This window comes from Cavia porcellus, unplaced genomic scaffold (genome assembly GCF_034190915.1).
Source record: "Cavia porcellus strain 051 isolate PalLab524CR breed Dunkin Hartley unplaced genomic scaffold, mCavPor4.1 scaffold_1, whole genome shotgun sequence".
Classification (NCBI taxonomy): Eukaryota; Metazoa; Chordata; class Mammalia; order Rodentia; family Caviidae; genus Cavia; species Cavia porcellus.
The window spans coordinates 75,513,618-75,527,758 of record NW_026947484.1 but is presented as its reverse complement, the minus strand read 5'-3'; the positions used below and the strand labels follow the sequence as shown (position 1 = coordinate 75,527,758).

At 38.9% G+C, this 14,141-nt stretch overlaps 1 protein-coding gene across 4 annotated transcripts in view; it reads left to right on the top strand.

Annotated features, from left to right (window-relative positions):
• Positions 1-14,141, top strand: part of Pip5k1b (phosphatidylinositol-4-phosphate 5-kinase type 1 beta) — a 290,156-nt gene that overhangs the window by 217,457 nt on the left and 58,558 nt on the right. For all 4 annotated transcript variants that reach the window (XM_063250202.1, XM_063250210.1, XM_063250195.1 and 1 more), the window contains 2 exons: positions 5,174-5,329; positions 8,914-9,058. In XM_063250202.1, coding sequence (XP_063106272.1) covers positions 5,174-5,329; positions 8,914-9,058 — 301 coding nt within the window. The remainder of the gene's footprint in view (positions 1-5,173; positions 5,330-8,913; positions 9,059-14,141) is intronic.

Here is a 14,141-nt window from a genome sequence, read left to right as displayed (position 1 = left end):
CCATCCACTTGCCCTGCTTTTTTAAATTCTTAACATGTGTCATGATCTAGTATACAGTATGTTCTACCTCTATATCTTATAGATCTTACTTATTTTACTGGATTCAGCTCACAGCTGTATCCTCAGCTCCTAGAACAGGAATATATTGTACCTGCTATATGCATTTTATTATCAGTGAAGGATTTCGTGACATGTATGCTGGGTGCTGTCTTCTCCTTAATGTCCAGAGTAAATCCCCCTAGAGAATTCCTCCACATCCAGATAGCTTTCATCATCACCCTTTCTTAATGAAAGGTCACCGACAAAATGTTACAGCACAAGGCATTATGTACATGTTTGTTCAGACTGCACTCTGAGATGGCCACTGTTAATCAATGGAGAATTAAGGAAACCATGACCTATTTGGCCCACTTAAGTTATCATTAAAATAAATTTTGATCAGTTTTCAACATTCAAAATCTCTCAAAGAAAAGCAAAATCTAGTTTTACCTTTGTGTTTCTTTCTTTCTTTTCAGTACTGGGGGTTGAACCTAGGGCCATCACACTAAGCTACAGCCCTGGGCCTTTACATTCTGTATTTTGAGACAGGATCTTACTAAGTCATACAGGGCTGGCCTCCAGTTTTCAATCCTTCTGCCTTAGCCTCCCAGAGAGCTGGAATTACCAGTTACCATGCTCATCTTAGTTTTATCCTACACACACACTTCACTGATTGGACAACTGAAAAAAACAAGACAGATGCATGGGATTCGTGCTGTCTACCTGCGTGACTTGGAGCCAGTCAATCTTCCTAGTCTCGGTAGTAAGCTACCTCTGAAAGGGGCAACTGTTCCGGGAGAACATGGCGGACAGATAACAGCAACTACCGGAGGCTCTCTGAAAGACTCGGCTCAGAAACCAGGAATGGTGCGGACTAAGGAGACATAAGTCGGTGGAGATATGCTCTGCTGACTCAGGAACGAACTGGGCTGAGAGAAACCAACTTGGAATGCAGTCCTGGTGCTAAAACAGGAACAGAAAAGACTCGGTGTGGAGGCTGGAACCGCGCCATTGTAAGCCGCGATTTGGGTTTCCCGCCGCATGGCGGCTGGCTGCCTCTACAGCGGCTCGGCAAGGAGAGAGACGCGCGGAAGCTCTGAGAACGGGAGTCTGCGAACGGCAGGGAGGTGTGCACTGACTTGTGGTGAGGTGAGTGAGAGAAACTGACACTCTACCACAGTTTGACTCCAGCAGAGGACTTTCTGGGCCCGAGCAGTCCTGTGGGAGCAGGGCGCGGTGGCGACTCCAGTCACACATCCCCCTCTCGGGCGGGATTGGTGAAAAGTGCCTGGCCTGCGTGATGCTGCCGGCGGACCTGGTAGGCTGGCCCAAACCAGATCCCAGAGCCTGACGGTGGCCGGGAGGGGAGACGCGTAGGCTGCCTGGTCCATAACTCCCTGGTGCGCAGCGGTGAGCAGGAACACCTAACTGGCGCAATTCGATCAGGCTGTGGCTGACTGGGAGAGAAGCTGGGCCTCTTATATAAGCTTGCATATATAAGGAACAGAGAAGAAGAGGCAGCATGGGAAGAGGCAGCAACAAGAAAGGCTCCTTGGCCCCCAATTCTGAGAAACAGGCAATAGCAGACACCACACCAATACACATAAGGCACCATATAGAGAGCCTCATAGACCAATTCAGGAATGAAGTTATCAATGACCTGAAGCTAGAAGTATGCAGAATAGTTAGAGAAATGCTAAGTACCACCCAAGAAAAAACAGGTGGTGGAATGGAAGAAGAGAAAAAAAGGGGAGAATTGTTTGATGGAGAAAACAGAGAAAGCATAGAATACGTGAAGCAGGTTCAAAGGGACTACCAAGATACTAAGAAGTCTATAGAAGACTGGCATAACAGCTTGAAAGAAACTAAGGACAGACTATCTGAACTGGAGGGCAGACTTGTAATATGGGAGAATGAAATGAAAAACTTCTTAAAAATAACAAAGAAACAAACAGCAATAATACAAAGACAAGAAGATGATAAGAGGATCCATAACTTAAGGATTAAGAACATAAAAGAAGAAGTAGGGACACAAACAAGTGAACTACAAAAGCTACTCACAGAAATAATCCAGGAGAATTTTCCTAATTTAGCAAAAGGTAAAGATACTCAGATGTATGAGGCATACAGGACCCCAGCTACCTACAACCCAAACAGAGCAACACCCAGGCATATAATAATAAAAATTCCAGAAATGCAATACAAGAACAGAATATTAAAAGCTGTAAGAGACAAGAAACAGACCACTTACAAGGGAACACCCATCAGAATTACAGCAGATTTCTCTGCACAAACCATCAAATCACGAAGAGCGTGGGGGGAAATAATTCAAGCATTGAAAGATAATAATCTCCAGCCAAGATTGAGATATCCTGCACAACTGTCCCTGGAAATTGATGGAAAAACAAGGTGCTTCCAGGATAAAGAGGAACTGGGGGAATTTGCAACCACCAATTCAACTCTACAGAGAGTATTGCAGGATATTCTAAAAAAAGAAAAATACAAAGAATCCAGAAATAATGGCAGAGAGGCCACAATGAATGGAGCAGAGAACAAAATGAAGAAGACAAACTGACAGCTACTGACAGAAAAAGAGCTCAACAGAAATGAGGCAGAGAAGATTGGATGATAGGAACAGCTATTTTGGAGAAAATGACATCTTAATAGGTAATACTGATTTAGTATCATCTTGTTTTGAAGTCTCATCTAGCTTTTGTCCTTCTGTCTCCAATGGTCTAAATAGGCTGTATCTTATTGGATTTTATTATGTACGATAGTATAAGCAAAAACCTTTTAAAGACAAGGAGATTATACAGAAACCATTGGTCATTTTCTGTTAGTCAATTCTAAATACTATGTAATGCTGTCATTCTCTTGAATGGTCTTACATTGTTTTGATATACTTAATGCTACAGTATACGAAGTTGTACTCAAGGATTTCAAAGAAAGAAACAATATGGTAACTACTTTTAGGTTAGGATTATCTGGTGGTGAAACACTATTCTGCTTAAATGGTTATGTTTTGATCTGCGCTGTTTTGTTGTTATGCCCTCTTTTATCTCAATCTCCACTCCATTATTTACTTTTTTATCTTTATCCTTTTAATTAAAGGAAAAAAAATAGCAGGATATATTATAGTAACCCACTTTGACTTTTCATTACCTTGATTTAAAGCCCTGTATTACTCTTACCATCTGGTTTTTAACTGATGTTCCCCTATTCTGTTTTGCTGGATAGTATCAGGTTCGAAAGTTTAGGCATCAGCTGTGAAGATAATGAGATTCATTATGACGCCCATTCTTGTTGACTTTTATCTACTTTTGAAGACCTACAATGTCTCCAATGTTTTGGTTTTGTCGGTTTTATTCTTTACTGTTTTGTTCAATTGTATTATAACTAATGATATAGGCAATTCTATTGGAGATAGCGGGAGGCATTATGGTAACCATTGTTGATCACCTTGTATTATGTTTTTACATTATCTATTATGTCCACCCTTTTGACTTGACCGATTCTGTTCTGTTATGTCACATTTGGTTTTACTCTCTTCCAAAAAAGTAATAAGAACCATGGGAGCAATGAAACCCAAAATGTGTAATAGTCATGGTACAAAAGAGAGGAAAAGAAAGTGCTCCAAACTATATAACTGCATGTATATTTAAGTGTATAAGATAGAAAATGATATCACAGAGTTTTATTGGATCAATGAACAGAACTGTTTGCAGTATCATTGATGGAATGTCCACTTTACAAGCTTTAATTTTGTGACTTGAACAATTATTTCTAAGATGACAATATGTAATCCATTAACTAGTGATTTCCTACTGTTCATTTTTTTTCTGTAAATCTGTATAACTTGTACCCTTTCCCTGCTTTTTTTTTTCTTTTCTCCTTAAATAAAATTTAAAAAAAAATATGAAAAAAAAAAAAAAAAAAAAAAAAAGAAAGGGGCAACTTTCAGACATGTGGCTACTTGGAGATGTGCAGTGTGAAATTCAGCCTTTAGCACTCTACACATGCTATTTATGATGATGACAATATTATTATGATTATAAGACTTCCCAGGGGACATGTAAACCTTCCCATCTCAGTAAACAGAGAGAATGCCCTTTATTCTTCCCTCATTTATGAATTCCCAAAGTCCTTCTCCAGTTAAATTCTTGTAAGCTGCCCATGAGAAGACTCCAGGCAAGCAGTGCAATCAACGCTCTGAGATCCCCAAAGCTAAACACAGCTATTCTAATACATTTGCTGTCCGTTTATCCTTTTATGCTAACCTCCAAAGGAGAAGAGACTGGCACAAACAAGTTTAAGGAAAGCATAAATGAGCCTCACCTTCCCTCTCCCCTTCCAATTTCCTCCAAGCAAATTCTTTAACATTATTAAGCCAAAAAAATTATGACAGTGAAGAGCAAATCTAAGAAGGGATGGTCCAGCTTCAGCTTAAGCTGCTTCCTGTATATAACCTGTGTGAAGTCAAAGCCTAGCAAGCACCATAGGATGACAAAGTACATTTTCATGGGTTCAGGTCCCCAATACGTTTATGAACTTGGAGAATGCCAGTTGGACAAAAATGAGGAGTGAATTATACATCTGATGTAACCATGACCTAGAAAAGATACCGAGTAGGAAATTTCAGTGGAAATTCACAGAAAAAAGAATGCAACCAGAAGTACCTTAGTTAAATGGGGCAACATGAGCTTAAGATTAAACATTGGCATGTTTAGAATTTCCTAGTCTCTAGTTACTAAAACTGGGGTCATGAGAATGCTCCGTACTGTACCATCTGCATTTATCAATTCACCCAGCAGCTCCCAGTGCTAGAAAAATATTGTTTGAAGGAGGAAAAATAATTCCTTGACTAGAAAACATGTAACATTCACCTCAAATAAGACTTTATTTCAAATTCTGGGAATTTCAACTCTAATTTATTCTAGGATATTTTTAAATCATATCATTTTGCACAAATAATATGGCCAAAATATAATTTTATCTCCCTATGTATACATGTATATTTTTTATATATAAAGAATTTTTTCCTTCTCAGATAATAAGATGTTAAATAATAAATAAAATTCAATTTTTAAATATGCACATGGTTTTATAAGTATTTTCCTTTTTCCCTTCTGTCTAGCTTTGAAAGCCTCGCCTTCTAAGAAATGGTGCAATTCCATCACTGCCTTAAAGGCAACTTCGCAGGAGATTGTGTCCTCGGTTAGCCAGGATTGGAAGGATGAGAAGCACGATTTGTTGACCGAAGGACAAAGTTTTAGCAGCCTCGATGAAGAAGGTAAAGATGAGAAACTTCAGAAAGAAAAAAAAAATCCGTGATTTATGTATGCAACTAATGTAAATTTACAATACAAAAATTAGAAAATACTGAGATTTAATTTTTATAAGCTACATAAAGTATGCTACAGTTCATTTATATTTTAAATGCCATATAAACAATACAATTTATGATTGGTGATCAAATGCCATAATACTAAAACATTCCAAAAAATCTATAATCCTACCTGATAATATTAAATACTAACGTTTAACTCCTAACCTTATTCTGTGCACCTGTAAATACACACATAGACATTATAAGTTGTTTCTTCAATTATTTAGATCTTCTTTAATGAATTTAAATGAAGTTTTGTAGCATTCTTCTTGCTTCACTTGAATACTATATATCTCTTTTATTAGATTTATCCCCTGAATAGATACAGAGATTGATTCATGTAGGTTTTTAAAAAAAAAAAAAAAATAGCATCTTTTTTACGAACTGGATGATCTGGCTATTGTTACTAGACAGACCCCATACTCCATTTTTTTATGCTGTTTTGTCTTTTTTTCTTTCTTTTTTGGCTGGCTGGCTGGCTGGCCATGACTTCTGATGCATAGAAGTGTTGACTGTGGACAGCCTCACCGTGTCCCGATTTTAAAGGGAATGCTTCTAATGTTTCATGTTGAGAAAGAAGTCTCCTGTAGTTAGGGCCCATAATCAGGTCAAGGAAGCTCCCTTTTTATGGCTAATTTGCTAAAAGTTTATGTCAAGAATGAGTACTGAATCCTTTAAATGTGCTTCTCTAGCTACTGTGATTACTGAATTGATCACTTGGTTTTTCTCTTGCAGTCCAAGAAGTGGTGCTGTCACTTTAGATTTTTCTATCAGTATGTTCTCTGATAAGTAGAAAAATGTCTTCTACTTCCTATAGAAGACAAGCTCTGTTGTAGGGGTTTTCTTTTCTGTTCTGCGACCTCAGAACAGGGTGTTACTCTCATCCGCTTCTGCAGCATGTATCTATGTTGGATTTCTTTCTTTCTCATCCTCCCATAAACCACTTGTATCAGAGTTAACAACAGCAGTGGAAGTGTTAATGAATTGCCCTTGGTCTTCTGTGCACCAAGCCCCAGTTCCTGAGAGATACTTAGCGCCATCCCCTAAGCTATCCTGTCTTAGTATTCCCCGCATCATGCTAACCTGGTTTTCTGAGCACACACATAAAATTACTGGTGTCTAGGAAATAGAAGAAAATTACAATCTAGAAAATGGGACAAACTTACTTTTTTTTTGAAAATATAAAAAATTTATCATCCAGCAAATAACCCCCATTAACAGACACTTGCCACCTTTATCTTCCCACGTTTAGTCTCTTGTAAGCCCTTTACTTTTTCTGTCCACTTTTGCCTTTTCAATTTTCTAAAGCTGGTGGGACGCTGAGCTTCATGAGAACGAGCTGCTGAGGTCACTCATAGCCTCGACATCTGCACTGTGTCCAGGGTTGGCAGTGGCTCCACGCCCAAACCAAGGGACTGGCTGAGTAAATGGATGTTTCTGTCTGGCTCTCAATCCCAGCTTAGAGGAGCAGTTTCTTCTGCAAGTTCACTCCACATCCGCATGCTCTGTAACTTTGCTGCCAGGAGCTGTCCTACCTCTTCCCTGACCCGGCGTGGGCAGCAGTGTGTCCCAGCCGTGAGGACAGAGAGGACTTCTGAGTCAGGGGACAAACTTACCTCTGAACTGCATTAATGAAGCTTTCAAATAGCATGCTCACTATGACCTCAAAGTTCAAGCAGTTGGGCCGAGTAAAGGAAATATGAAAAAGCACACTACATGTATCCACATACTTGGAAACGTGGAACTACCCATATTGTATTTTTACGTATGAGTTGGTGGACCTATTGTGTTAAGTTATGAGATACTACACTTGAAAAGGTCTCAGAAGATTGAAGAGCATATTGTTTGAGACTGTGACATCCTATTATCCAATGAGTTTCTCCGCACAGTTCATTCATGTACAGGGTTTGGCCTCTTTCTTGTGCCCTGTGCTTGGGAACTCTCCCTTTCAAAATGTATTAAGTTAAGGGCAGATCTCCCTCTAGCTTTTACCCTTTTGTTTTTTTTGCTATCCTTGCCATGTCTGGATTGTGTTCCTTCTCTACTGTCATGTAACAAATTATCACAGATTTGGCATTTTAAAGCAATACCCATTTAGTAGCTGGTAGTTTTGTGAGTCAGAAGATTGACTACATCTCACCTGGGCTGTCCACTCTGGGTCTCAAAAGCAGAAATCAGGGCCCAGCTGTACTGAGTTCTTATCTGAAGGTGCTGTAGAAGAACCCCCTTTCTGAGTCCTTTGTGTTATTGGCAGATTTCAGTTCCTTGCTGGTGTTAGGTGGGGTCCCCTTTTGTTTATTCTGTGACAACTAAGAGCCATGCCCACTCCCAAGGGCTCACCTGCATTCCTTGCTGTGCACCCTCCGCCTTCTGCAAACAGAGAGTTCCTTACATATCGATCCCTAAAACATTTGTACTCTGGAACTGCCTATCTCTGACCTTTAGACCCAGACTTAAAGTGTTCATGTTATTAGATCAGGCCCCCTAGATTATCTCTCCTTTTTTTTTTTTTTTTTAAACCAGTTCAAAGTAACCCAGATCACATCTGCAGAATCCCTTTTTCCAGGTCACATAATCATCATAGCAGTAATGTCTCATTGTATTCATCAGAATCACCCACCCTTGGAGTGAGGAGCGCTGGGAGTTATCTTAGAATTCTACCTACCATATTGATATAAAAAGAAAACAAAGCAAGCAAAAACAAAAACAAACAAAAAAACCTGGAGGTTGGAGAAACAGTTCCTTGCTTCAAAGAGCCATCCCTCAAGGGTGGAAGGCTCAGCTACCCAATTTCTGTACAATATCTAACCTGAATTCAGTCACTGAACCCTAAACAAGTGGGCGTGAACCATTGTGAATCTAGAACGTTCTTCTTTTCTAACAAAAAAAAAGAGGACTTTTCTCACTTTTGATAGTACATTTTTCTCTTTTTCAAGAAGACTTTTCTTACTTTTAATAGTGCATGCTTGCTGTTAAGGTATAAGGTCAAGAGCCTGTGTCATGTTCAAAGGTGTATGTAGGCTCCATCATGGACTCTTGGTCTATTGAAGTGTTTGCAGCCCTTGAAAAGTAGTTTCAGATCTAAATGCATGTGCATCTCATAGGGAGGGCAAAGCAGGTCTGCTCTGTGTACAGATCTGCCAGTCTTCCTTTTAATCTCCATCAAATTATCTCCTTATATCTCCCAGGACTTTTTTAATGCCATCCTTTTGAAATAGCAAGTCACTTTATTAGATTTATAAAAGAACATTCATAATATCATTTCCATAAGCCATTTTGCAAATTAATTTAATTTCCTTTCTGTGTAACCTGTTCGCAAGCAGCTCTTTTACATTTCTGCTGTAGTTGGGAAGAGCACAAGTTAATTCATAATTTCATTTGCAGCTCGATGTGTAAAATGGATACTTTTGACTTGTTGAAATCACTATAGATGCTAAAGCAGCATATCATACTGAGATTCCTAAGTGTGTGTTGCTTTCATTCCCCAGCTCTGGGATCCCGACACAGGCCAGACCTGGTCCCTAGCACTCCATCACTGTTTGAAGCCGCTTCCTTGGCAACCACTATTTCGTCTTCTTCCTTATATGTCAGTGAACATTGCCCACAAGACAGGACTACGCTTTATTCAAACAGGTAACACTTAGCAAGCACAGTTTACTTGGCAGGCTGTACCCACTGCCAACAGCAGGCCTGTGGCAGTGTCTGTGACCCTGGCAACCACGACATGCCTGTTCCCCCGCCTCATAAGTAAGACAGAGGGAACATGCTAATTTTTGCTATGATGAAATACATTAGAGGGAAACATCTTCTTTACAGTTTAATCAGCTTGTGGTGTACAAATTATCCAATTGGATCCATGCAAAAAGATAAATCTTGCATTGTTTTCATCTTGGTAGTTTCTTAAGGAATTTTTTGAGCAAGCCATCTAGATAAATATTACACAGACAGCTACAAAGATGTTTACATATTGTTAATCTCCTAGGATTCTGTTTTGAAACATATGCTGTTTTGTATGTGTGATTTTAGTGACTGTAGTAAACAGAATAATGGCTCCCAAGGTTGTCAGTGTCCTAATTCCTGAAATTCCTGGAGTATACTACCATAAATGGCTAAAAAAACTTTGCAGTTATGATTAAGACCCACTGTTTATTTTCTATTTTTATATGTACAGTTTTATGACTAACCTCAGTTCTAGAAAAGTCATAGATATAGTTATAATTGCTATTTGTTAAATGCTAAATGAATTTTGGTTGAAATCTCTCTCTCAAACATCATGAAGGTGAGTGTGGTGGCTGAGATCTATAATCCCAGAACTCTGGGATCTTGGCTGGGAATGTAGCTTGGTACAAAGTGGTGGGTTCAGCTGCCAGTACTAAAAAAAAAAAATCAGTTTCAGATTTATGGGCTGGGGCTGTAGCTCAGTTAGTTGTAGGAATGTTTTCCTAGCATACATGAAGCCTGAGTTCGATTTCCCACGATTAAAAAAAACGAAAGTATTCAGAGAAAGTATTTTTTATACTCTAAGTGATTTTCCACCTCTAGGCTGGTAGCTTAGTTCAAATTCAGAAAGATAAATCAATATACTAGATCATTTTTAACACCTGTATATCTACCTTTGTCTTTGGGCAAGTTAGACATTGATAGTTGAACTTACTTTATTAACTCTTTCTTGTTACTGTTCTTTCTTGACCAGATACAAGAGCAGGTAGATAGCAAGACAGACAATCACTTTACATCCTGAGACTACGAACAAATGTCTAGTGAGCCCCAAATCTTAGCCAAGTTTGAGTTTAGATTGTTCTGTTCATAGGGCCAACAATAATAAGGCTTCATTATAAATTATTTAATTAATCTGAGCCCCATAATAATTATTTGTTTTGGTTAGTTCCCTTGGATTGAAGACATTTAAAGTAATTTAAAGTCTCATGCAATACCTTGAATATTTATAATTGTTATATAAGTTAATCCCATCTGTATGGTATGGCTGAAAATATGCTACTTCAGAAAAGTCTTCTGGTCCCAAATATAAATGGCTCCTCAAAAGGTAGCTGGAAAAGCCAAGCATAGTGGCGCATGCCTGGAATCCCAGCACTTGGGAAACTGAGGTAGGGAGATTGCTGTGAGTTTGAGGCCAGCCTGGGCTATAAAGTGAATTCAAGGCCAATCTGAACTGCATAGTGAGACCTTATGTCAAAAAGACCAGAAAAAAAAAACCATAACTGGAAAGTCCCAAATGTTCTCAACAAGGTCAAGAACAGTTTTCATAGGATGCCGTGGTACTTTCTTGCTGTTTGCTACTGTGATAATTAACAGATACATGTTCTTAAATCATGACTGAATATCTCAGAACAGAAATAAAAGTAGTTTTGCTTGGCTTTTGGTGGCTCTGGGCATTGTTATTATTAAGTTTCCAGCCTCTTGGACAGAGGGATTAAAGTCCCAGCTATACAAAAGCTGTCCCCAGGATACAACCTTCCCTCCATCTCCAATCCTTCCTGCCCCACCTGGAAGCTACCTCTGCATTCATGTGTCTGTGGGCATTCTCAGAGCTGTGCTGTAAATCTTGGTACTTTACTGTATGCTGATACTAGCTATATATTGAACTAGAAGGGAGAAATTTCTAAAAATCACCTATCTATGATATTCTTCCCTTTTTTAAAGCAAGTAGTTTCGAATAAATCTTGTTTTGCATTGTATCTCAAAATTGCAATTTGATTATATTTAGCTGTCATTTAGGGTGCAGTTGCAAGAATAAGAAACTGCTCTACCTGAAGCAGAAGGAAGCAAGGTCCAAGTACACAGAATGGCTGGGGGAGTGGGCTGCACACTGACCTCTGAAGTCAGTCGTGGACACTCTTCCAAGCTGGCCTTTGAGCAGTGCTGCAGCCATGATTATGTGTGTGCCTGCCCATGGAATGCAACCCAGAGAAAAGTGCTTCCATGAGCCCAGAATGTTCTTAAAATAAGGCAACATTTAGGAAAAAAAAACATGGCTTCACTTAAATGCCCATATTTATTTGAGAGATCAGTGTCTTCGATGCCACTTGGCATTTATCATCAGGACAGGAGCAGCATGGACCGGCCAGGTCATCAGCCTCTGCTTCACTCTTCTACTCTGTCCCCTGCCTGCTGCCACAGACACTTAAGCTTTTAGCCATGGGTTACAAGAAGCCAAAAGGCACATCTCAGACCTGATGGGCTGCCTGAGGGAAATCCTAAGGCAGAGCCTCAAAGGTATGAAAGAACTCTGAAGAGAAATAATGGCAAAAAAAATTCCTAGGAATCCACATTCCTATTTCCCTGCCCCAATATGGCCCATCCTTCTTATTCAGCTGGGAAAACTTACCAGTAAACCATACAGAAATTGTCACATTTCATTTCCATTTATTTTTTTAGGTGTCCTACATGGTGTTTTTTGAAATAATAATTAATCACTATTCTAAATCTTATCTGGCCTATTCAGTTTTATTTTTTTATCAGTATAAGTTACAGTATATAATGTTTACATTTCCTTGTGGGGAGTTGGTGTACGTGCACCACAAGGAAATTACAATTTGTAATCCAAAATATTGAGTATGTAATCTAAGGATTATAATCTCTTTTTAAATCTTTCTCACAATTTGGAAAGTTGTATTTGTAATTCATTGACACGTTATTGGAATCTGGGCAAGTTAATTCCAATCTACCCCTCCAATGCAACCCATGGTGAGACAAAGACACAGTTAAGGGCAGCCAAGGGTCCAAAATCTGACCCAAGTGAGGATGTGTGGACAAAGGCCCTGATCCAAGGCCTCTCCTCGAATCTATTATCTTCTGAAAAGTTGGGTTAGCTCAAGGATGAGTAGCAGTGAAGATGGTAAGTAACTCGAGCTGGCTGGCCCGGTGGGGAAAAAGCACCTTTGCAGTGTGCAAGAAGATAAGCAGAAAGACAATCTGTATAACTTGACCGGGCTGGCACATAAAAGAACTTAGGAGGCTGTTGCTTTAGTTTCTTATATGTAAACTTTTGTACCCTGAAAACTCATAGCCTCTTAACTCTGACATTCCTGAAGCTGACTGGCTCTGCCATTCTGCTGTGCTTGGATCTTTACAGAGAGCACTATGTGAGGAAACAAGAGTCAGATTGACTGTAAAGATCACATATCAGTCCTTTAGCTGGGCTTGTTTGCATTGCTTAGAGCCAATTAAAGAGAAAAATAAATACCATAGCCAGCTCTGTATATATCAGTATGTAAAAATAAGACAGTTTACCTAATGTTGCAGCAATTGTTCTGCATTCAAGGAGGGGTGCCATGTGGACTACTACAGTACACAACACATCTTAATTCCTTTTATTCCCTTTCCCTTCTCTGTCTTCACTTTCCCTCTCTCTTGATCCCCTTCCCACTGAGAAATATCTATTCCCCACTTTCATATTTTATTCTTTTCTTATATGTTTGGTTTCTCATATAAGCTAAGCTGTTCAGTATTTAAGCATGTATGTTTGATTTATTTCACTTAACATTAGGCCTCACAGTGTATCTATTTTCCTGTATATGACTGAAGTTTATCTTTGTTGATGCCAGAGTAGAACTTCATTGTATAAATGGACATTTTCTTTATCCATTCATCTATTTATAGCTATATAGGCTGTTTCCAGGATTCAGCTATCATGAATTGTGCTGTATAAACATGGGTGTACGTGTATCACTGAGACATGATGTCTTTAACTCTTTCGGGAAGATCTCAAAAAAGAATAGCTGAATAATTCAAATGAAATTTCTAGTTTTAGTTTTTTGAGGATTCCCATACTAATTTCCACAGGGGCTCTCCTAGTTTACATCCCCATTCATAATGTAGAAAGTCTATGGTATTTCCTTCTCTCTTCAATTGGCTCTAAGCAATGCAAATAAGGCCAGCTGAACTACTGATATGTAATCTTTGGAGCCATTCTGATAGTTTCCTGTTTCCTTACATAGTACAGCCTCACCAGCATTTGTTATTATTTGATTTTTTGATGATGACTATTCTTCGTGGGGTAAGATAGAATCCTGGTGTTGTTTTCATTTGCATTTCTGTAGCAGCCAGTGGTGCTGAGCATTTCTTCATGTGTTTATTGGTTATTTATGCTTCTATAAAGTGTCTGTTCATTTCACTTTTCCTTTTTTTCAAAGAAACAAGAGAAAGATTAGATGGAAAAATAGGACACACTCAAAAGCAGGCTGCAGGTGCTCAGACAAATGAGACACTTGCCCATTTTGTGATCGGGTCTTTTATTCTGGGGACCAGTTTTTTTTTTAATATATTCTAGATATTAAGCTTGAATATTATTCCTTGAAGAGTAGTGGTCAAAGTTTTTTCCCATTCCGTAGGTTGTCTTCTCACTTTGTTGATTATTTATTTTGCTTTTCAGAAATTTTTACTTTGATCTCACTTGTTGATGCTTGGTACTATTTCCTATGTACCTAGGGTCCTGTTCAGAAAGTCTTTGCCTACACCTAGGACTTCAAGAGTTTTATTGCCCAATAGATTAAACGTTTTTGATTTGACATTTAGTTCTTTGATTCATTTTTATTTTTTCCCATGAAAAAATCTTTGTTGTAAAGATTTTCATGGTGACACACAAAGACACACTCTCCTCAGGCAGCTAAACAGGAGGATCACAAGTTTGAACCCAGCCTGGGCAACTAAGTCAGACCTGTCTCAAAATTATAAATAAAGGAGACATAGCTCAGTG